This window comes from Lampetra planeri, chromosome 37, assembly GCF_965212315.1.
Source record: "Lampetra planeri chromosome 37, kcLamPlan1.2.h2, whole genome shotgun sequence".
In the NCBI taxonomy this organism is placed as follows: Eukaryota; Metazoa; Chordata; class Hyperoartia; order Petromyzontiformes; family Petromyzontidae; genus Lampetra; species Lampetra planeri.
This window is the reverse complement of record NC_136143.1, coordinates 7,570,518-7,592,681: the sequence shown is the minus strand read 5'-3', so window position 1 is coordinate 7,592,681 and position 22,164 is coordinate 7,570,518. Positions and strand designations below refer to the sequence as shown.

The 22,164-nt window shown below is 50.5% G+C and overlaps 1 protein-coding gene across 1 annotated transcript in view; it reads left to right on the top strand.

Annotated features, from left to right (window-relative positions):
* HIC1 (HIC ZBTB transcriptional repressor 1) overlaps positions 1–22,164 on the top strand; it is an 83,401-nt gene that overhangs the window by 41,824 nt on the left and 19,413 nt on the right. The window contains exon 2 of the mRNA XM_078611603.1: positions 11,209–11,803. Coding sequence (XP_078467729.1) covers positions 11,354–11,803 — 450 coding nt within the window. The 5' untranslated portion in view covers positions 11,209–11,353. The remainder of the gene's footprint in view (positions 1–11,208; positions 11,804–22,164) is intronic.

Below are 22,164 nucleotides of genomic sequence, written 5' to 3'. Positions count from 1 at the left end.
TTGGTGGTGGCGGGTGGGGGTTGTTGTTGTTGGGGTGGTGGGTGGGGGTTGTTGTTGTTGGGGTGGTGGGTGGGGGTTGTTGTTGGTGGTGGGTGGGTGATGGTGGTGGGTGGGGGTTGTTGTTGGTGGTGGTGGGTGATGGTGGTGGGGTGGGGGTTGTTGGTGGTTGTTGGTTGGTGGTGGCGGGGTGGGGGTTGTTGTTGTTGGGATGGTGGGTGGGGGTTGTTGTTGGGGTGGGTGGGTGGGGGTTGTTGTTGGTGGTGGTTGGTGATGGTGTGTGTGGTGGTTGTTGTTGGTGGTGGTGGGTGGGGGATGAATGAGGAGCCGGGGGCCGCCTCGCTGTGAGCCGGGGTCGTGGTTGTTCACGCTCCGTCTCCGCCTCCAAACAGATGTGGCTCCAGTTGAGCCCCACCCTCCCTGCCCCCCCCGCCTTCTCCGCGTGTTGTTGTTGTTGTTCCTCTCCGCGTGTTGTTGTTGTTGTTGCACGCGCCTGCTCGTTATTCCTCTCCCCTCTTAGCAATTGCCTCTCCCCTCGCGGTTCGATTAATGGTCACCACTAGAAGGGAGGGGGTCTTTTGCGATTTGGTTCACGAAACTCGGGATGATTTTCCCGGCTTTGGGGCCGTCCATAAATGACGTCACGCACCTAGGGGGGGGGGGGTCAGACATTTGTGACGATGTGTGACAGGGGCGGGGGGGGGTGGTTGAGAAATGTGACGTCACATCAAAATGCGCAACTTTAAATAAATATAGAATTGTTATAACAACACTAATTGTTATAACAACACTCCTACAACATCAGAGTGCAGCGCCACATTAAATACGCACTACAATGACAATAGTTTAAAGCGATTTGAAGCATGTTTTATTTTCAAAATGGAAATATGGTTTTTGGGGGGGGGGCAGAGCTTTGTGACGTCATATTTGAGGGGTGGGTCTGACTTTTTGTGACGCCGTGTGACGTGGGGGGGGGGTCAAAAATCGTCCAAAATCGCGTGACGTCATTTATGGACGGCCCCATTCCCCCAAGTTTTACAGCAGAGATGGGAAAGTTGATGCCAATTGTTTTAGCCCAATTTTGTTGACTTTGATAGGGGTGTTTTTTTTTTATATCGTCACATAACTCGGGCGATGTTGTTCCATGGCTATCTTTTCTTGTACCTACCTTGCGGATCCTGTTATTTGTATCATTTGTTACTGGAAATGTAGCATTCTGGATGACGAGGGTTTGTTTTGCATCGTTGCGATTAAACTTTCAAGTTTAACACGCAGTAGTAGGTTTTCGCGACCAATATTCATAATAGAGGATGTTTTGGGGGGAGGCTAGATCATGTAAATATACAATGTGTCGTTAAACCCGCCACCACCCGACACAGCCAATTAATTAGTTAAGGTATGTAGATTGGATGCACGACGGACGGACGGACACAATAATCCCCTGTGGGCTGGTGGAACCAGGAAGTTCCTACCAGTAACATTATACAGCATTGGCCACTGCGTATCTCTGGGGAGCGGTGGCGCAGTGGTTAGCGCACTCTACCACTCGGGTTGGTGGGCGAGAGTCCAGGTGATCGCCGTGCAACATCGTAGATGAGACTTGTCACAAACCCTCCCCCCCCCCTCGTCAATAAAAGGAGGAGTCGCGATATTCTTAGTTTTTTTCGGTAAAGTCACGTAGGTACAATTTTTGATAAATAAAATAAAATGATAACAACTAAAATTAAATTAAATGAAATCACGACGTTTCGTCGTATTTTAGTTGTTTTCATTCTATTTTCATTATTTTATTTTTTACCCACGTGACTTTACCTAAAAAACCAAAGAGTATGAATCCTTGCAGTCACGAAAACTTCCAATCTAGAATTAGTCGCGATATTGGCCGCTTGTAAAGTTTCGAGAAAATATTTAGGATTGGCGCAGACACAGCTCCCGATGTCGATTGTAACGCGTGGAAGTTGTTGTTGTTTATCGTCTCGGGTTGCAGTTTGTGTTTTGAGTGGATATTTGTCCAGTCGTGGGTTTCGTTCGAGTTTGCTTGTAAGTCGTGAGTTGTCGCTCAAGTTACCATTCTTCTCTTATCCGTCGTGATACAAATTAACACTCGCCTCTTCCTGCAAGTGTTGGAGGGGAGTTCCTCATGCACTGCTGGATTAGAAACCCTGACGTTGGCTTCATGAGGGCGATCAAACTGCTCGGCGCGCGTGGTGGAACGCGGGCAAGTGAAGAGACACGGGGACATGTGAAGTACATTACAACAACGAACGTTTTGCGGTGGCGTGTGTGGATGTACGATGAGGTTCATTGACACACTCTTTAACAGCAACGATTCTTACACGAGCGTTGCTTGTTGCCATGTCACTACGAACGACGCCCATCATTTCCTAAGGCCCGATTCGTTTGTCAGCTTGTCCAAATCACGTGCGATACGGATCGTAACGTGAAAAATCTACCCTGGGGGGGCCGTCCATAAATGACGTCACACACCTAGGGGGGGGGGGTTGAGAAATGTGACGTCACATCAAAATGCGCAACTTTAAATAAATATAGACAACACGTTCTACTTGATTAAATAGACTTTTTATAAATGTTTTCTCCTACAACATCAGAGTGCAGCTGCACATTAAATACGCACTACAATGACAATAGTTTAAAGCGATTTGAAGCATGTTTAATTTTTTTTGGGGGGGTGGGCAGAGCTTTGTGACGTCATTTGAGGGGGATCTGACTTTTTGTGACGCCGTGTGTCGAGGGGGGGGGTGTCCAAAATCGCGTGACGTCATTTATGGACGGCCATCCGGCAAACCCCTCCGATGTCGACTTAAAGCTTTCGTGACCGCAGGAATTCATATTCTTTGGGTCTTTAGGTAAAGTCGTCATTTTACCGAAAGACCCAAATAATATACCCTCCGATGTCCACACTGCCCAACAGCCACGGCCGACCAGTGGCAGTGAGAGGGCCTTCTTCACCTGTTAAGTGGACTCGCATAGGCTCAATAAACGAGTGGCGTCTAAACATCGGCACCGGGGAGACAAAGGCGGCCGTGATAGATGGCTCTCGACTATCAAGCACCTTGTGTGCCCCCCCCCAACAGTGTTAATTGGGCCACGCGATGAAATCGTAATATTGTTAATTTAGCACGCGTGGGGGGTGAAATGAGTTAGACCCAGGGGCCGGAAAACCAAAACAACAACAAAAGCCATTTTTGTTCGAATAGGGTAAAACAATAAAAACCGATCAATATTACAAGAGCCGCAATGCAATACGAGACGATGCTCAATAAATAAAACTATTCCGACTTGCTAAACAAATGGACTTTCATTTTATCAGGCCCACTGAAGCTCCCATAGCTCTTTTTCAGAAGCTACCTGGCCCAAACGATAACTCAACGAAGTTGGCTTATCGCGTGGAAATGTATAGCGACAAAATAATCTAAACGCGTGTTGATTCTAAATGTGGAGGGGGGAAAACCGGAGAAAATTCCACGCGGCCACGGGGAGAGAGAGAGAGACACACCGCCAACTCCAAATATACAGCAGGAGTCAGTGTCGGGATCGAACGCACGACCTCCCGCATACCTGGCGAGGTGTTTAACATTTCGAGGTAGTAAACATTTCGCCACCACCACGAAGCAATCCTTAAAGAACCCGCCGCAGGCATCTCCGACCCCTGCGTTCGACGGAGGGGTGATGATCTAAACTCGCGAGGAAGACGTGCGAGGTTGAATGATGATGATGGTTCGAAAGTCTGCGAACCGCTTTATCCACCACTATCACCACCACCACCACCACACGTGATTTACCATCTCTCAGTGTTTCCGGCAAGCCGTTAATTTCACTTCACACATCTTCTCTCATTCAGCAATCCCCGTGCTAATTCTACACCACTTTACGTGCGACACGCGTAAACACAGAAAACGAGTCAAATTTAGCATTTATTTCTGCTGGAGGAATCAGATTGAGCTCAAAAAGCTATTCCCCGAACCCCCAACAGATGTTCCAGTAGGGGCACGGGGGGTTAGAAAGTTACAACCACAACAAAGAATACAACAAAAATACGATAGCAGTGCAAAGTATAGAAAAGGTAAACAAATCACTTAATAAAATATACACGGTGCACATTGTTACTGTGTAACACGTGTGAACTGCATGTTGCTCTGCAACACATGTAAAGTGCATGGTGTTTTTGTGTAACACATGTACACTGCATGTTACCGTGTGACACACGTAACCTTCGTGTTTCTGTGTAACATGTCAAGTGCACGTTACTGCGCAACACGCGTGTCAACTGAATGCTACTGTGTGACACGCATGTAAATAGCATGTTCTTGCCCAGTAAAAATATTGTTAACATTAAAACGTACACGGTATTCGCTGTTTCGGCATACGTGGGACGGTGGCGAGTGATCACTGATTCAGAATCCTGCACCAACCACCACCACCACCACCACCCTGTGCACTGACTAGTTTGGTGAAGTATGGTCAAACAACCACTAATAATACTGTACACGTTGTGCTGTTACAGTACAAAGTGCGCAAGAAGTTGAGGTTAACACCTTTCCGGGTTTGACCTGGGACAGTTTGGCATTTGTGTTTGGGTAGCCAAGTATTGATTCTGTTCTAGTGATATTATGTTCAACTTTATCACGGTAAACTTATATATTTTTTTTATAATAGACCTTGGTTGACTGAGAATTATGTCTGAGAATTATGTCTGAGAATTATGACTGGGAATTATGTCTGAGAATTTTGACTTAAATTTTGACTTAAATTTTGACTGAGAATTATGTCTGGGGTTTGTCTGCAGTGGAAGGGACGTCAACCCTGTGTGTAGCACCGGTAGCAATGTGCCATGGTTATGTGTCCATAGTTATGTGTTTATGTCCCATGTCTATGTTGGGATGTTTGTCCAGAGTTGTCAGGCTTATTGACCACACACTCTAGAGCGTTTGGGCGTAAATGGTTTGTGTAGATAATGGCCTCGGGTTTGTTTTTTTCTGTAATAACTACCAGCAAAGCCCCCCCATGCCCTTTGGATGTGACTGTCCATACCGTCTCTCCCTTCAGCCAGCAAAACTTTCCTCCCGTGCGGTATATGCGAGTACGCTTGTAAAGGTTAGCTCGCCTCTATCCCCCTTCATAATTTAATGACTTTTCACGATTTGTTTTGTGGCAAATGTAGCGGCCTTTTAAGTGGCAGCAGCCGTCATGTGGACCAACTGATTTCTTTAACAATTGTACAACATGAAGAACCTTATTGATTCGTACGCGCACGATTCGATGCCCATATTGTGAGCATAATAAACTCGTGCACCAATGCATCATTACACGCCTAATAGTTATGCAAAGTACACGTCACAATACAATTGTGTGCTTTTTGAACGGGTACATACCAATGAGACACACGCACTATAATACGCAATATAATCTGCATTGGTAATTCACAATGCACTGTTGTTTGAAGGCCTTGCCATTGGTTTCATCAACATGCACTCTACAGCATTCATTGCTTTGCAGCAGTTTGCCCCCCATCCCCCGCACACCTCAATGCTGTGTGAAACCCGACAGCAAGGGGCAGGCATCTTGGATACGATGCGGGCGCATTGAGCAACGCAGCTTTGTCCTCTGATGCTCGCTGCCAGCACAACCTTGCATCGTCTTCGCATTCGGAAGCAAAATGGGGATGCAGTTTTGAGAGGTGGTTGCTCTCTGGCAAGTGGCTCTATGGCCACCGATCCCACACACGCTGGGACTCAATAACGAGTAATTCAATTGGACAATTTGGTAAGGGTGAAATCCGCATGAATTACAGCTGGGGAGGGGTGCTGAGCCCCCCCCGCCCCGCCCGATCGATCGCGGCCCCTGCAAATGCAGTGCGCGGGGCTGCCCCATTCGTAATTGCAGCATCGGAGCGCCTGAAAACGCTCGGCTCCAAAAATAACACTCGGTTACTCCTTATAAAATAACGGAAAATGATCCTCATTGTCCGGCGATCAATCTGCACAGACATCGGCCAAAGAAAACCTACGCTGCAGTTTTGTGTCAAAAGGCTCAGAATGACTCCAGCGTAATTAATTGACGGGGCATGTTATTAACGTGGCAGATTGGAAGGGTTTGTGGTTCGGATATTGCAAAGCTTTACCAAAGCATTGTGTATACCACACTGCTGCCCCTTGCATGTGCATACTTTCTGCAGAGTCAATCATTTGAGCAGACAGTGCTCATTGTGTGGGTGAGGGGGAGATGATGAATTTGCCCTCTCTGGGGCTGGGGAACAACCCCCTGCATGTTTTCCCTCCCAGAGACCGCGAATTCACCTCTGATGGGGCAGGCGGCGATGGAAAATAATTAAAAACCACGATACATTTGGGAAAAATAAGACGTTGAAAGACACGTAAGAGTTTTGAGCAGTGCGATTCCAGAGTATATGTTAGAACACTGCGATGATTTCGGGGAATGGTATTTAATGACACCGTCTTTGTGCCACCGCAGCAGAAACCTCGTGCCCATTGGCCCATGCCGCTCCTTTGTGCCTCCTGAGAGACCGTGACCGACCCAGGCAAGCACATGGGGGTCGCCTGTGCTCTGATTGGCTGCCTTCTGGGTCATTTGACCTGGGCTGGATTTGAACACTGTAATGGGAAGCGTTGAACCTTTGCGGCGTTTCCAAGCGTCACAGGCCACGTCATGTGCCCGAACCCCCATTGGTTGTGGGCAAATCAGCATTTGCAAATCAGCATTTGAACCACAATCCTTATTGGCTGCCTGGCGTGCGATTGGACAAGCTCTGTTTTGGTCAGGCGTCTGTACGGCGCATTGTCAGAGTTTTCCTCACACCTGCTTGCGATTTCGTCCGTGCACTTGGGTTTGTTTGACCATACTTCACCACACTGCTCAGTGTGGATTACCAAACAATATTGATCGATGCTTTTTTAGATTTAGTTAGTGGCAGGGTTTTTTAGCTCCCGGTTGTGTGTTTTTTTTTTACTGACACTGATGTTGATGATGTGTATTTTTTATATTTGCTTGTGGAGGTAGAGGCTTCGTATGGAGGGAGGGATGCTGGCATTATATTTCTGGATCCGGTGCTAAATAAAAAAAAAACCCGGAAATTTAGCTCGAAATATTTACACTTTAAATAATTTACGTGCAGGCGGACAATCTCCGCAATCCTGGAAGCGCTGCGTCGGGCGAGCTGCGGTGCCGTGCGGTGCCTCCGTGCCCTCTCCTCGATTGACGAAGCCAGCAGCCACACGGCACTCTCCACCGCCGTGTCCCGCTAACCTTCCTGTCTCCCGGCAACCGCGCCTGTGGTTATTAAAAAACATGAATAAGAAATAGGGGGGGGGGGGGCGGCGCAGCCATCTCCGGTGCGGATGCTTCCTCAAGGACCACGCTTCTCTTGCCACCGTGATGGGGGACGGGGAGACAGTGATTGGCTTCGCAGGGTGAGCTCTTTGCAGGAAAGCTGTTGAAACACCTCTTCGCGACGTTGATGGGGTCTGTCGTGGCGCGCGCTATTGTCAGATTCTCTTATTCGTTTATCCATAGAAATTGTTCCAGATATCTGCATGGTCACCCACAGATAAACACAAGTCTTGTTCTAGATTTGAAGCTTTCGTGACTGCAAGGATTCATACTCTTAGGTTTTTTTCCGGTAAAGTCACGTAGGTAAAAAATAAAATTAAAATTAATAAAAGTATTTTATTTCTATTATTACTTTTATTAATTTTAATTAAATTTTTTACCTACGTGACTTTACCGAAAAAACCTAAGACTACAACTCTTGTTATCTGGGAAGGGGGAGAGAACAAAAACAAGGATTCTAGTTTTTGTGAATAATTTAGGTTTTTACGCGTATTCCAATTTGCAACGTACTGCCATTTCCTGCCAGCTGATTGGGTAAAGTGAGGACGTGACCCTTACACTTTGCCCCACTGACCGCCGTTTTGTGGGCAATGTTCCCGTGACCGAAGGCGCCATCACATTGCACATGCGCAAGCCGCTGATTGGCAACCACAAAAATGGTACCAGGTGGCACTGGCCCCTCAAACGCTCCATAGCTGGCGCCACGCTCACTGGCCATGCACCACTCAGACCGTAGGACGTCCTGTTCAGCGATTCACGTAGGGCAGGGGTCGGCAACCAAAATAACAAGAAGAGCCATTTCTTTCCAATTCGGTACAAAATTCAGTATTTCAAGAGCCGCAATGCATTTATGTACATACTGTACATACGTACATATCGTCAAGAAGCAGCCCGTAAAGAGCCGCATGCGGCTCCGGAGCCGTAGGTTGCCGACCCCTGACGTAGGGCATCATTTCTCCCCCTGCTCTACCGCTTTTTTCTGTTCTGTATTAATATTTGTTCCCAAAATTACACCACAAAAATGTACTTCTTTTTACAGTATTCATTCAACCAATAGGATTACATTTTGCTGCACATGTTTTTAAGGACATAATTGTCCTTAATTTACCAATTAAAATATTCATGAACCTCAAGGCTCTTTTTAGGGAGGGTCCTGCCTAACTTGTTTGTCCGGTTCGTTGTCCAGTTTGCTGGGAGATATTAAACCTCATTACGTGATGTTGGGCACTTTGCTCGCTGTCGACAAAGCGGTGGCCGTGGCAGGGAGGAGGCAGTACTGTCGCCTACCCAGTCGCTCAAGTCAACTGGTCAATCGCTTAGTAGTCACCAGCTCAGCCACACACTCGCTCAGCCACTCAAGTCGCTTGTTTGTCTCGGCTGCCACATGGCGATATGACAGAAACCCCTTGCTGCTGAGCCGATTGAGCAGCTACTCAAAAGTTCCATTCCCGTGATCGCCCCATCATTTTCTTGGGGCTTTACTAAAGCCCGCCGGCGTCTGCACGTTAAACAATAATAAGAAAATCCTTGACCGCACCTTTAAACAAAAAACTTAAGTGCATTTTTTTCCATTTTACAAACACTTTACATGCCTCCGCAGCCTCGCGCATCTGCTCTGCATGCAAATCCACCCAGCTGATGATGTAAGTGTAGCTCATAAACTAGGCTCAGTATAAACACCTTTGACATCGTTGGGAAAAGAAGTTGGTAGTTTTGTGACCGCACCACGGTTGAACTTTTATAACAAAAAAAACCCCGCCGTGTTGCAGTGAAGGCGTTGGGAGCATTTCCCGTACGCTTCCCCCTGGGAAATGACCCCACAGCGACAGCAGAAGTCACGCCTGGGCCCCCAAAGGGTGTTGCGGTGAGAGCACCCTACCCTGCAAACCGGCTGCCTTTGTTTCGCCAGTGTCCGAGGCTTAACCACACCACCGTACCACGTGGTCGCCTTAATCGGCGTTCACTAATAGGGCTTGCCCCGCTGGCGCATGGGCTATCTGGTGGATCTTGGGTTTTTCTTGTGTGCCCTGCGGGCGCTAGCCATGGCTCTCGAGCGGCGGTGCTCGTGAGCGGAGAGGGTCTCGCTCCCTTTTGCTCGCTGGCTGGCAGGCGGTGGAACGAGGCCACCGCCGTGTCACGCTCTGGACCGCGTTAGCGAGGTCCTGAGCTCTCGGGGGGAGGAGCTTCGCCTGCAGCTCCCCCGCCAAGGGGCCTCAAACGCTCGTTGCAGCGCCCCCTTCCCTCGACCTCTCGACCTCGCCGTCAGGCCTCCTGCCAGCCCACATGAGCGGGCGACGCGCATTAATCTTCCACGTGTATGGAGAAGGTTGGCAGACGTGAAAAGCTGGACAGTGGTGTGGTGGGGGGTGGGGACGTGGGGGGACAGCGTGTGGGAACTACCGCATTGGTTGGTGCGAGATGTCGTGCCGTAATTACGCGGCCGATTTGTTTAGAGAAATTTTTTTTTGTTTAATCATCGTTGTGGTGAAACTCTACACCGGGTGCCCGGCTGCTGAAATGAGAGGTGGCAGCCTAACGGCCCCCGCGGGTGTTTCACGGCAGCCACGTCACAAGGTTAATTGAATGATTTGACGGCACTGTCGGTGTGATTTTCGGTAACTGTTGCTGGAAAAGTCTGACACGGGCCATCTGCAAAACCAGGAGCGGATCATTTTGGCCGCACACTGTGAGCAAGCAATTGTGAAGTGCAGTCTTCTGCATCTCAAAACCACAGTCTTCTGACTTTTTGAGTTCACTGCTCCAGTTCCGAGAACAGTAGCTTATTGATTACAAAGCCCGCTGCTGCCGCCATAGTATGCAATACCATCTCGCCGGTCGTCTATGCTGCCAGAGTCACTGTTCTTGTTCAAGATCACGGCTAAGGCACCTTCGTTTCCCACTGCCCATAACCGTCTCTTCTCCCGAAACAAACGGAGTAGACATAATCGTATAGTTTTGCCTCGCATTCCGCTCGTCTCAAATTTTTTTCGCGCAACTGTTGAAAATGCGGGTTTCGTTCGGACACTCTCAAAATCTAGAATGGTAATTGTGACAAACGTCAAGGGGGTTGTGCCGCGAGCCTGCGCCTCCACCCACCACTGCCGGCGGCTGCGCGGGGGAGCAGCGGCGGTTGCCAACCATCGCACGTTCCCAGGCACAGCGCTGCCGGCCCTCTCGCTGCGTTGCGGCCCCCCCCCCCCCCGCTGACACTCGCGCCGCCGCGCCTTATCGCTGCCTATTGATGCCCTCTCATCTCCGTATTAACGCGCCGCTGCGAGACGCTACTTGTGCCACTGATAACGTAATGGGGCCGTATCGGTTCTCTATTGGTGCGTTATCACCGCCCTCTTGGTATCAGAAGGATGCTCTATTAATGTCTGTGCCTATTGATGCCCTATTATGACCGCAGGCCTGTGCTATTGGCTACTCAATGGGTCCCTTTCTAGTTCACGATTTGATGCATCGTTTGTCAGTGCCCGGTTCATGCCCCTTGGTTATTGTCTACGTGCAAATGGCAGTCTCCTGCTACCTCGTCAGTGTGCTCGTGAAGTCGTGTTGTTGGTTCTCTTGTTGGAGTCGCTGTTCCCAGGCACTGCCAAGATTTACCCCACTGGTTCCCTTCGATTAGTGCTGTGCCCTGCAGGTGCTCTATCGATGAAGCCTGTTGGTCAGTTTTTCATCACCCCAGACGCCGCTGCGTCTCCTTGCTCGTGGGAGACGGCCGATGTGAATCTTCCCAGGTTGTTGGGGACCACGGGCATGACAGTTGGGGGACGGTGCTATTAACTAGAATCTGTTCATTAAGGTTCCTTAATCTGTGCGCGTGTGTGTGTGTGTAATCAGACGGAGTGTGTCGCTGCTGAGGAGCGAGGGAGAGGGGGAGGGAGCGACGCAGGAAGAGAGGACGAAGCTTAACAAAAGAAAACAACAACAAAAACAAAAGAGGAAAACCCGTCCCATTTTCTAGCCACCAACGGCGCCGCCGAAAATGATGGAGGTCCCGAGCCACGCGAAGCAGCTGCTGTCGCAGCTCAACAAGCAGCGCAGCCAGGGCTTCCTGTGCGACGTCGTGGTGGTGGTGGAGAACGCGCTGTTCCGCGCCCACAAGGCCGTCCTCGCCGCCAGCAGCCTCTACTTCAAGTCGCTCGTTGTGCACGACAACCTCATCAACCTGGACTCGGACGTGATCACGCCCCCCGTGTTCCGCGCCGTGCTCGAGTACATCTACACGGGCCGGCTCGGCGGCTCCGCCGTGTCGGCGTGCGGCGCCGGCGTGGGCGGCAGCGAGCCGGGACTGGCCGCGCTGCTCACCGCCGCCAGCTACCTGCAGCTGCCCGAGCTCGTGGCGCTGTGCCGCAAGCGCCTCAAGCGTAACGGCCGCATCGGGCCAGGCCGGCCGCCCTCCGTGGCGGTCGGGGGAGGCGCCGCGGCCCTCGCCGTGCGCGCCGCCGCCGCCGCGGCTGCCGCGGCCGCCGCTGCGGCAGCCGCCGCCTCCACCGGCTCCGCGGCCGGGGTGCCAGGAGTCGGGGGGCCACCCGGGGCCGTGCCGGGCCTGGAGCGGAGCGGTGACGAGAAGGAACGCACGAGGACACCCACACCCACCCCCGTCATCCAATCGTATTTCTCTACCTCAACCCCGAGGCAAGGCGCGAGCGCGGCCGCGTGCGTGGGTAGCAGGGAACGCAGGTGCGGTGATCGACGCACGGCACTACGAACCCGTGACCATGGTTCTATTCTGTGCCCGTGGCCAGCTTCAGTGGGGAGTGATGTCAGAACTTGTCTTTGCCCTCTCCTCGGATGACTCGGCCTCGAATGAGTACGTGATGCGATGTGTGAACATCACCGTTCGGGAGACAAAGGTGGCCGGGCGTGGTGCTGGCCACCCACCCCTCCGTGTGCCTCATGAGCCTTCATAGGTGCTCGCTAACAGCGCTTGCCCCAACAGTCTGTTGTGTGTGTTATAGTTTGTTGTCCTTCCCCCGTACCTCCGATCATCACGGTTGGGTACGTACGGTGCGAAAGAAGTTCAACATACATACTTATGCATAAAAGTTGGTGCATTGAAATGCACAAGTGTTGCATCTCCCAGTCATCAAAGTCAATTAACACACAACACTGGGGTCTGCCTCGGACACTTCATATGGCCTCTTAAAGTGTACCTAGGCAGCTACAAGCGCTGTGTGGTGACATCAATGCCACTCGGTGGCGAATGGCAGCTGTTGTTGTTTTTTCATAAAAGCCTGTGCACAGTAACAGGCGCATGCTTACAGCACTTGCTCTTGTAATTTATGAGGCTAATGAGGAGATGTTTATATTTGTGTGTACGCGCATGTGAGAGTTGTTTTCATTTAACATCGCTGTTGGAAAGGAAGGGGCACCAATTTAAGTTAATTCGGCCTCTCGGCAGCGCGTTTCAATTCCCCTCCACCATATTTTTGGTTGCTAGGGAACGACTGCGCATGCACAAACTGTCGCTATGGCTACGTGTATAGAATAGTGCGGAATATAAAAGGTCACGTGATCTGTTCGAACCAGTCTGCTTGAGGGAAATATAACCGCGTTTGCAAACTAACCTTTTATTTTCGAATAATTAGGGCATATGTAGATCATTGTATTCGTAGAGCTGTCATTTGAGAGAGAGAGAGGTACCCCTCCTTGAAAAAAGGCCTTGGGTCCCGTATAGGAACGCGGCTTCTCTCTCCGATGGGAGCGGTCTGCGAGCCGGGCGTCTGCCTGCGAACGCGGCTCTGCGGCATTGCCTGCGCTGCCGCAGACGCCAGCAGCGGGGAGTCGGCTGCTTTAGCAGAATTTGCGATTTGCGGCGCTCACTCCGGGCACGGGACCGTAATTGAAACGCAAACACAAATCCTCGCGCACAGAACTCTCAGGGGCAAGCGGCGAGGCATGATTACATTACCGCTATGGAAATTCATACATTCGTCTATTTATACACGTGCACACGCACGCACAGATAAAGATCCCCCTACAGTGTTATTATAAAGTGTCGGTGCAAGTGCTGTTTGTTAGCGATTATGGCGCAGAGGGTGGTGGTAGATGGTGGTGCGGTATTCCAGCACCGCACCTGGGATGCCTTTGTTTGCCACGTACTGATGGTCACACATCACAACAGATACCCATTTAAGGTGGAGTTGCCCTAGAAGCTGCCCAAGACTGATTCAGATATCACAGTCAACTGCTGCGGTCTGTTGCTGGAGATTTGAAATTTTAGGAGCGTACATCGTAGCCCAGTGCCCAACTTTGGGGCCCACTGCTCCCTCGGACGCATGCGTACACATGCATCGGCACAGAGACGAACACCTCCACACACGGCGACACAGACACAGGTAGGCAAACGCGCAAAAAGAACACAAACACATTCAAGTCCGCACACACGCGCACATACACCGTTCGAGAGCGTGTGTTAGGGGCAATTAAACCCAGTCTGAGAGGTATACGCACATCAGATAAATACAACTCGAATTATTATTTAAACTATTTTTTATTTTACCAGGTAAGGCCCACTGAACTATGTAGCTCTTTTTAGAGAAGCGACATTTGGCCACAAATGATAGTTCAACAAAGTGGCCTATCACGTGGAAATTTATAGCAGCCAAATACTGTTCAACGCATGTTTCGAAATGTGGAGGGAAACACTGGAAGACCCAGAGAAAGATCCATACAACTACGGGGAGAACATGCAAACTCCAAATATACACCAGGCATCAGGGATGGGATTGAACCCACAACCTCCTGTATACCAGGCTAGGTAGTTAACATCTCCGAGCCACCGTGGCAACCACGATGGCTCGGTGGGCCAATTCCATTACGCGTCTGAGCAACGATGTCGCTTTTACGGAAGCTGGGATCCTGGGCTCCTAAACGAAACAACCAGGGCGCCGGGGCCTCGTGGTTGGGACTTGCTCACGTCAGCTGTGTCACGAGTGACTGTGCAGCCAAGAGAGAATTTGGGGTTTTCCAGGGTTTCCTCTGGATTTTGTTGAGCGCAGTTTTGAGGTCACGGTGACCCAATCAGTCGTCCCCGCACAGCTGCACAAGTGATTCGAGTTCGATGGACCATTGAAGGATATTGGGTAAGAGTCTGTAACTTCACTTCATTGCATGGCGCAATAATGGCTCCCGTTACTTGCGGAAGTAATTCGTCTATAGCTAGTGAAGCGTGTGAGCACAAAATATTAAAGAGACATACATCGAACTCGGGGAGTGGCGGGGGGTGTGGCTGGTGCTGCACCTATTCATAGTCTGTGCTTTGAACCCGCAGACCTGAGTTCCATTCCCAGCCATGGCTACCATCCGTTGCGAGTGATATTGGTTCCACTCCTCGGTTCTCTGCTTCGACAAACTCGCTTCAACTGGCGGCGTGCTGAAGTTACGGTCAGGGAAATCCACGTGGCCGACACGGTGCGAGGGCAGGCCCTTCGCCTATCAGGGCTGCCGAAATGCAATTAATTCTTACACTATTGACAAAAGCCATCGTAGCAGTGTGTGTTGTTGCGTTTGATGGTGGGAGCTGTGGGTGCCGCGCGTGCCTTCGTTCCTCCGGCTCGCGTCCCCCTCCCCCTCCTCCTTCTCGCCCGCCCGGCTCTCGGTCGCCGCTTGTGCATACTGATGAGCACGCGCGCGCTCACGCGGGGCCTAGCGCTCGCGTCCCAGCGTGTGCGCGGTGACAACGAGGACCCCTCGATGGCGGCACCGAGAGGGGGGCGACGCTTGCGCTGCGAGCGCAGATGCGTCGACGATGGCAATTTACAAGGCAGCAGAGAGTCAAAAATCCATTCCGGGGCACAAATAAATTTGTTGGCGGTGAACGTAAAGCCAGGAAATTAATTGATCATACTCGGCAGGGGGGGTCAATTTAACATCCATATTTAGGGGCTCTTTAAACCGTCGCCTCATTTTTGGTTAGACCAATATCGAATAATAATTGGTTCTTATCTGGAAAGCGTTTGTAAGAGATGAATGTGTGTTGTTAATCGACACTCCGCTGTAGTTTCGTGGAAGATTTTTTTTTTAAAGGCTGCATTAATGCTCATCGGTGTCCGCCGTGCAACGCCAATGAATCGAAAAAGCGCAATGATGAATCGCAATGGCGGGGGTGCCCCTGCACTTTTACACAGTCCGCTGTGGCTCCTGCGCGCGGAGAATGCAGGCTCCCGTCGTCCTGAGTGACGCGAGTCGCTCATGGCGAGGCGGGCCGGAAGATCGGGAAACCAGATTCTCGTCCCAGAGCAGTCGACCACAAATGCGTGCGTTTTGGTATTTCAAAAGCAATCAAATGTCTCTTGCCAAAGGACTCTTAGTAAGGAGGACCATTTTGACACCATTTCTATTCCGAAAGGTAGTCCTGTGTGACTGTGTGAGTGAGTGGCTCTATAAGCAAAGTGGCTGGATTAATTTTGTTTGGTTTTTCCATAATTGTCAGATTTTTTTTTTTTTGGAGCATGTTGACATTTAAAAATGTGGGATACATGATCTCACAAGGGTCTTTTTAATGTCCACTTGACCAGCGGTTGGTGCAGCTCTGGTAATTCCCAACAGAGTTGACGGGGGGGGGGGGGGCGGCCCTGGGAACGGGGTCGTCGACGCTGTTGGTGATGCCTGGCTCGGGATGGTCTCCGGTCCGGCGGCGTTACTACGCCCCGGGAGAGGACCGTTGTGCGCTGATGAGAGATGATGCTGCTTTCATTTAGCTTTGAATGATAGATAGATGACCTTTGTTTTTGATCAGCTGAGATTACCCATTGGGACCAGAAGTCTTTTTTTTTTCTTCCTAGGGAGAGCTGAGTTTCTAAGAGTACGGGCAAAGATATCGACGAATTTCTGAATGCGTATATGGCAACCGCACAGAATGCGCAGTTTGGCAAATGTACATTGCGATAAATACAAGGTAAAATGCGAACCTTCAGATTATTAGATGCTTAGTACTGCCCTATTGTTTTTAATTTAAAGCGGAAAATCACTCATTTAGGTGCATTCGTGTAAAACAATGTGTGTCTAAAACATTTGCATTTGTAACTGCCCGATAATATCTCTAACATCGTGTTGTTGAAATCAAAACAATTATTTGCGAATAGGTTTTAGCCTTTCTGGCAACAAAGCAGGTGTTAAGATATTAAAACACCTAACAGAAACCTTTTGCAAGGAATCATGTCCGCATTAACCACAGATACTTGTGGTGTTTGAGACTAGGCTCTCAAGAAAGCTGTCTCTGTTGTGGACCAATCAGTTTCAAAGACAACGCACATACTACCAGAGCATGTTTTTTTGTTTGCATGTTCACAACTATATGTGGTTAATGCAGTACATTATTCCTTGCAAAAGGTTTCAGTTTGGTGTTTAAATATCTTAACACCTCCTGTTTTATTGCCGGAAAGGGTAAAACCTATTCTCATATTTTGATACTGGCAAGGGGAGGTCCCATGACGAAACAATGCTGTTCATCTTTTTGAGATTACCACGCTATGGCCATAGTGGTTATTTTGCCATTTCGTGCTCACGCTCTGTCAAAGATGCAAATGGCGCATTGGCATGTCCATGCAGGTATAGAGTGAGGATTGCAATGCACATTCCTGCAAACCGTCTCCCAATGTCTGCTTTGTTGGACACTCTCCGCTCGGTGTTGTTAGGCTCGGTTTCTGCTCTGCTCGCTTGGGTTTTTTTCCCCCCAGTGACTTTTTTTTCTTCCCACCGGACGAAGGTGTCTGTGAGGCCCGAGAGATTAGGCGTCGCGAATAAAACCGCTGTATCCGCCTCGATCATCAGACGCCATAGGTTGACCCGTCGCAGTAGACGGCAGCTTGACTCAAACGAGTCCGTTCCATCTCACCTCAGTTGGGTGAATTGTCCAAGGTAAGGTTGAGGAGTCAGAGTCATGGATTCATGGTCAGAATCAAAGTCACGGAGTGCTAGTTGCAGTATAGTCCTGCTCGCGTATGCATACTTGGCCGAGCCAGACTCACGGTGTCATCGTCGGTGTTTGTCAGTGTTCCATGCAGTCCTCTTCCACTACCGTTATGTGCGTCACAGTCTGCTGCACCTGTGTGCGTTCACACTCTGGGCTGTTCCGTGTGCTCCGTGTGGCCTTGCTTTTGCCGAGTGAGAGAACGGTTCGGCAGAACCCACGGACGGCAAAGGCTGCATGCAGGTGGAAAGATGGTTGACGGGCAGTGGTGGCGGGCTCGTTTTCTCAGGATGAAAAAATTGTTTTGCGACTGTTGACGAGGCTCATTCTGCCCACCACTTTAGATGCCACTGAGAGAATGTTGTTGTCCAGTGTTGAAACTGCATCGCTGCTTTTAAATGCCTTTGTGCGGTCGTCTGGAACGCTCTTCTGATATTAGGAAGCCACTGGAGCTGTGCACTCTGAAACCTCCATTGAAAACTAATTTTATTTAGAACAGCTTTTTGTGTTTAGTTTGTTGTCCTTCCCTGCACCTCCGATTAGCGCGGTTGGCTACGTACGATGCGAAAGAAGTTAAACATACATACAGAAGTTGTGGGGTGGAAGCTCAGACCTCAGTCGGTGTTGTGGTGATGATGTAAGTCGAGCACTGGGTGAGGATGCAAGAGGAATGAGAACCAGCGGCAGGTTTGGCGTATATCTTGCAGCTTTGCTATCGGCTTGGCTTTGGCTACCTAACTGCTGGCCGGGTGTGTGGAGGGGCAGTGGTGGGCAGCCCTGGACTGGTAGCCACCGAAGAGACATCATTGAGTGGAGTCTATGTCAACCAAGCTCTGTGTGATAAACGCGTCCACACTGGATCACAGTACCCGGCCACTGACTAACGTAGAGTGCAAGGGCAGATGTCTCGAGAGTTCCGGTGTGATCTTCCCCATGTGGATGAAGAGAGCTTCTTTAAGTAAATTATATTGGGTCTTGACTTTGACAGCCGGCTTTAATGGGTGGCTATGATTTATCAGAATCCCATCAAGAGTGAATCCTGGTAAACCGGATTGAGACTTCTGCTTTCATTGATTTCAAATTGAGGAATTGGTTCCTTCACGATCCGCTTTAGCACGGTAAAGATGAAACACTCTTGGAACAATTTTAGGCGAGTTGAGCAGTAGACGCTACTAACGGCAGTAGTTGGCTAAAACGGCCAGGTCAGAGTTCAGAATACGAGTTGAGCAGTAGGCGCCACTGATGGCGGTAGTTGGCTACAACCGCCAGGTCAGAGTTCAGAATATAAGTTGGGCAGTAGGTACCACTGATGGCGGTAGTTGGCTACAACCGCCAGGTCAGAGTTTAGAATACGAGTTGAGCAGTAGGCGCCACTGATGGCGGTAGTTGGCTAAAACAGCCAGGTCAGAGTTTCAGAGTGCCTTCTTTGATCGGTGAAAATTCGATGTCATTTGCCGGACTGAGTGTGCTGCAGGTTGGTGATGTATCGGTTGCGGAGAGTTTGAGCCACAACGGATCCACGATGAGGTAGATCATTGACCCAAGAGCACCATGAACTGGTTTTTATTGCCCCATATGAACTCTGAACCCGATGGTCTCGTAGCAGAGGTCCGCCCCCACCGAGTTTACAACCCAGCCTGGCAGGACTGCGACCGCTTCACGAGTTGACCGACGTGTCGGGGCGTGGCGGAGATCAACACACGCTTTTTTCAAGTCCCTTTTTCGGAGAAGCCGTTTCCTTCAAAGATTGTTTAGTGCTGGTACTCGTCCACAGGTGCGCTCCAGCTTTGGCACGTAAAAAAAAAATGGCTTTCTCTTTGACGAGAACGCTGCCCACCGTTGATGATTATTCCTTTCCAGGACCATGCAGCAGATGCCAAGCAGAAATATTAATGATATCTGGCTGCATTTTGTGGGCCCTTACCTTTGCTCAAGCAGGGTGATGACTTTTGATTCATGCCGAAGTTTAGGTAATCTACCTGCGGGATCAAAGTCTCGATTAAAACCGGGCAGCCCAGAGAGAGTTTCTAGAGCGGGGAGCTACCCAGGTGTGTCAGCAACTCTGCTGAGACGTCATCGCATTCTGGGGTAGTGCCAAGCGTAGCAACAGCGGTCGCCTGAGATCTTGTTGTCCGATCGACTGGGATTCAGACGGAGCTCTGGAAATGTCACAGGGCTCGCTCTGCTGGGGGGAGGGATGATCTGTTTCCATGAGGCTTAATTCGGTCACTTCAACGCCCAATCCATTGTCCAACCCCCTCCCCCGAATCTTAGTCACACCGTCCCAGCCACGAAGTGATTATCGCAGAGCGGTCACAGTCCTCCTAGTCGTAGAATGGTATTCACGGAGTGCTGGTCTACACAGTGCTCGTCACGGTCACGGTGCCTTGGTCAAGTCATGGTCGCAGTCCCGGAGCGATAGTCGCCGAGTGACGTTACCCGGCCGGCTGGGGACGGGTCGCTTGCCAATGAGGGGGCCTGCGTGCGCTCGCCGCTCGCCCCCCCCCCTTATCTCTAGTTGCTTCTCTTGCCTCCTCTCACTTTGCCCGTCACGTGCCCTGCCGCGCCGTTACCTGCCCAACGCGTTCGAGGCAGCGCCTCTGGTCGCACGTCTGCGGTCTGTTGCCCGCCGCGAATTGTGAAATGTGGAGAGGGGGACGCTCTCAAAAAAGGGCTTGGCGGGTGAGAAAGGGGGGAATGTGGACGGTTTGGTGCCGGACCTCGTGGTATCTAATCTGAGAGAGCCCCTGGCAGAGAAAGGGCTGCGGGCATGTCCACCCACCCTCCCCACTCGCGTGCGTGTTGCGTAACACGAGTTATGTTTGTGCTTTCCAGTCATTCGTAGTAGTGGTAGGGTTTTGCTTTTTTAGGGTTTTAAGGAAATGGTTTGTGAGGTTTTTTTTTCCACCCCACCCCTTTACACGTTTGGTTTATGAATGTAACGTGCCGCATGAGAACACTGCGTAATTATCATGTTATTGTGTTGCCTGGCTCAAGGTGATTTAACGTCTCTCTGTTCTACAGTCTCATCAGTTTATTGATGGCATCAGGTGGGCCTCTAAACAATAGGGGCAGTCTTTATTTTTATTATCGTCATTATCATCATCATATTTCTTGAGTGTTTAATGTCTGCTTTACAATGTAACGATGTCACATGAATGTTTGAATGCCACTGAACAGCGCATGGCACGCTTTGATCAACAACAATAATAGACACCCGACTTCGTTATCAGGCGGTGTTTGGAGTCTAACTGGTATGGGCTGGCTTGGTTGCGTGTGTGTGGGCCCACTGCCTGGGACAGAGACACAGGCGGGTGCTGTGTTACACGGGGGGGGTGGGGGAGGAGGCAGGGTTGGAAGGAGGGGGAGGAATGCACGATAATTGTTGCACATATAATCAGGTGGAAGTCCGCTCGGGATAAGGTATCGCTTCTTTCGGAGAAACTTCGGCGGTGTGTTCGTTCCGATTTCAAAACTGAAAATCGGGTACAACATATGCCTCTATCACGCAACGGGGGCCCACTCTTCACTTATCCGCCCAGCAAAGGCAGATTTGGACCGTGCAAGTGGAAGGAAGGGAAAAAACAGTGTTTTTGGGTCATGGGTTCTATACGGAAAACGGTGGGAAAAGTTGGTTCTGCCAACACGTGACGAAGCACCCCCCCCCCCCCTCGGTGTTCGCGATTAGACTTAGAGCCTGACATTAAGAGTCCGTGAAAAGTATTGTCCATCTCCCCCCCCCAATTTAAATCAGGAAAGTCAGTGGTATAAATAAGTACGCTTAGAACACATTGCTTTGTAGCTATTGCAGTCACGAGCTACACAGTAGACTGTGTGGCTGTCGACCGAAGCGGTGAGGACTCCACATGACCTAACCCACCACCACCCCCCTCTGGTGAAATGAGACGTTCCGTTTTTTTGGGCCACGCCAGAGGTCGCAAACGGGTTTTGATTCCTTACCCGTACCTGGCCACACCAGGGTCGAAAACGGGTACCCGTACCCTACCCGGCTACCCGTACCCGGCCGGGTATTGGGTAGGGTACGGGTATGGGTACCCGATTGCGACCTCTGGGATGAAGCCATGTTGCAGGCGCGAGTGGGTTGATTCTACGAACTTGAATTGTGAGAAGAGACAAGACGTTGGGAAATGAGTGACAAACGGTTACCCACCAGTGACTCACGGCCTACCCGTACCCGTACCCGGCCGCACCAGGGTCGCAAACGGGTACCCGTACCCGTACCCGGCCGGGTACGGGTAGCCAGGTATCGGGTAGGGAACGGGTATCGGGTACCCAGTTGCGACCTCTGGGCCAAGCTCGGCGGTGCGGCACTTTAAGTGTTTATTCCAGAGCGGTCCATTTCGCTGAAGAGGGGTCGGGGGGGGGGGGTCGGGGGGGGGGTGTAGGAATGTTTGGTCACTCCACGTGTGTTTTGAAGGTACTCCTAGAAGCAGTGGAACGGGTTCCTGGAACACAAAGGCGTTTCGGAGCGCTAAAAGGGGAAATCCTAAAGAGTGTAGGGTGCTATACAGTACTTCACTGACTGAGACCAACCGTGTTTGTGGGAGGGCACGTGTCGAGAACGCCAGGTAACACAACAGCATTTGTCTGAACAGGCCACACACTCCACTGGTGACACTCGGAGGAAGTCAAATGAAATGCGACTGGAAAACATCGTTTTCCAGAAGACCCGACAAGCCGATTTACACGGTGAAAGTGAACGCTCGGCTGTTCACCTCTCATTCGATTACCCACAACAGTCCACGGTTAAAAAGAGTAGTATACTGTGCACAGTAAAATGAACGAGACTTCCGTTTCTGTTCCTTCTTGAATATTCCATCGGCCGAGACGGGTGCGTTGAAACGAGTGGCGGTTGGGCG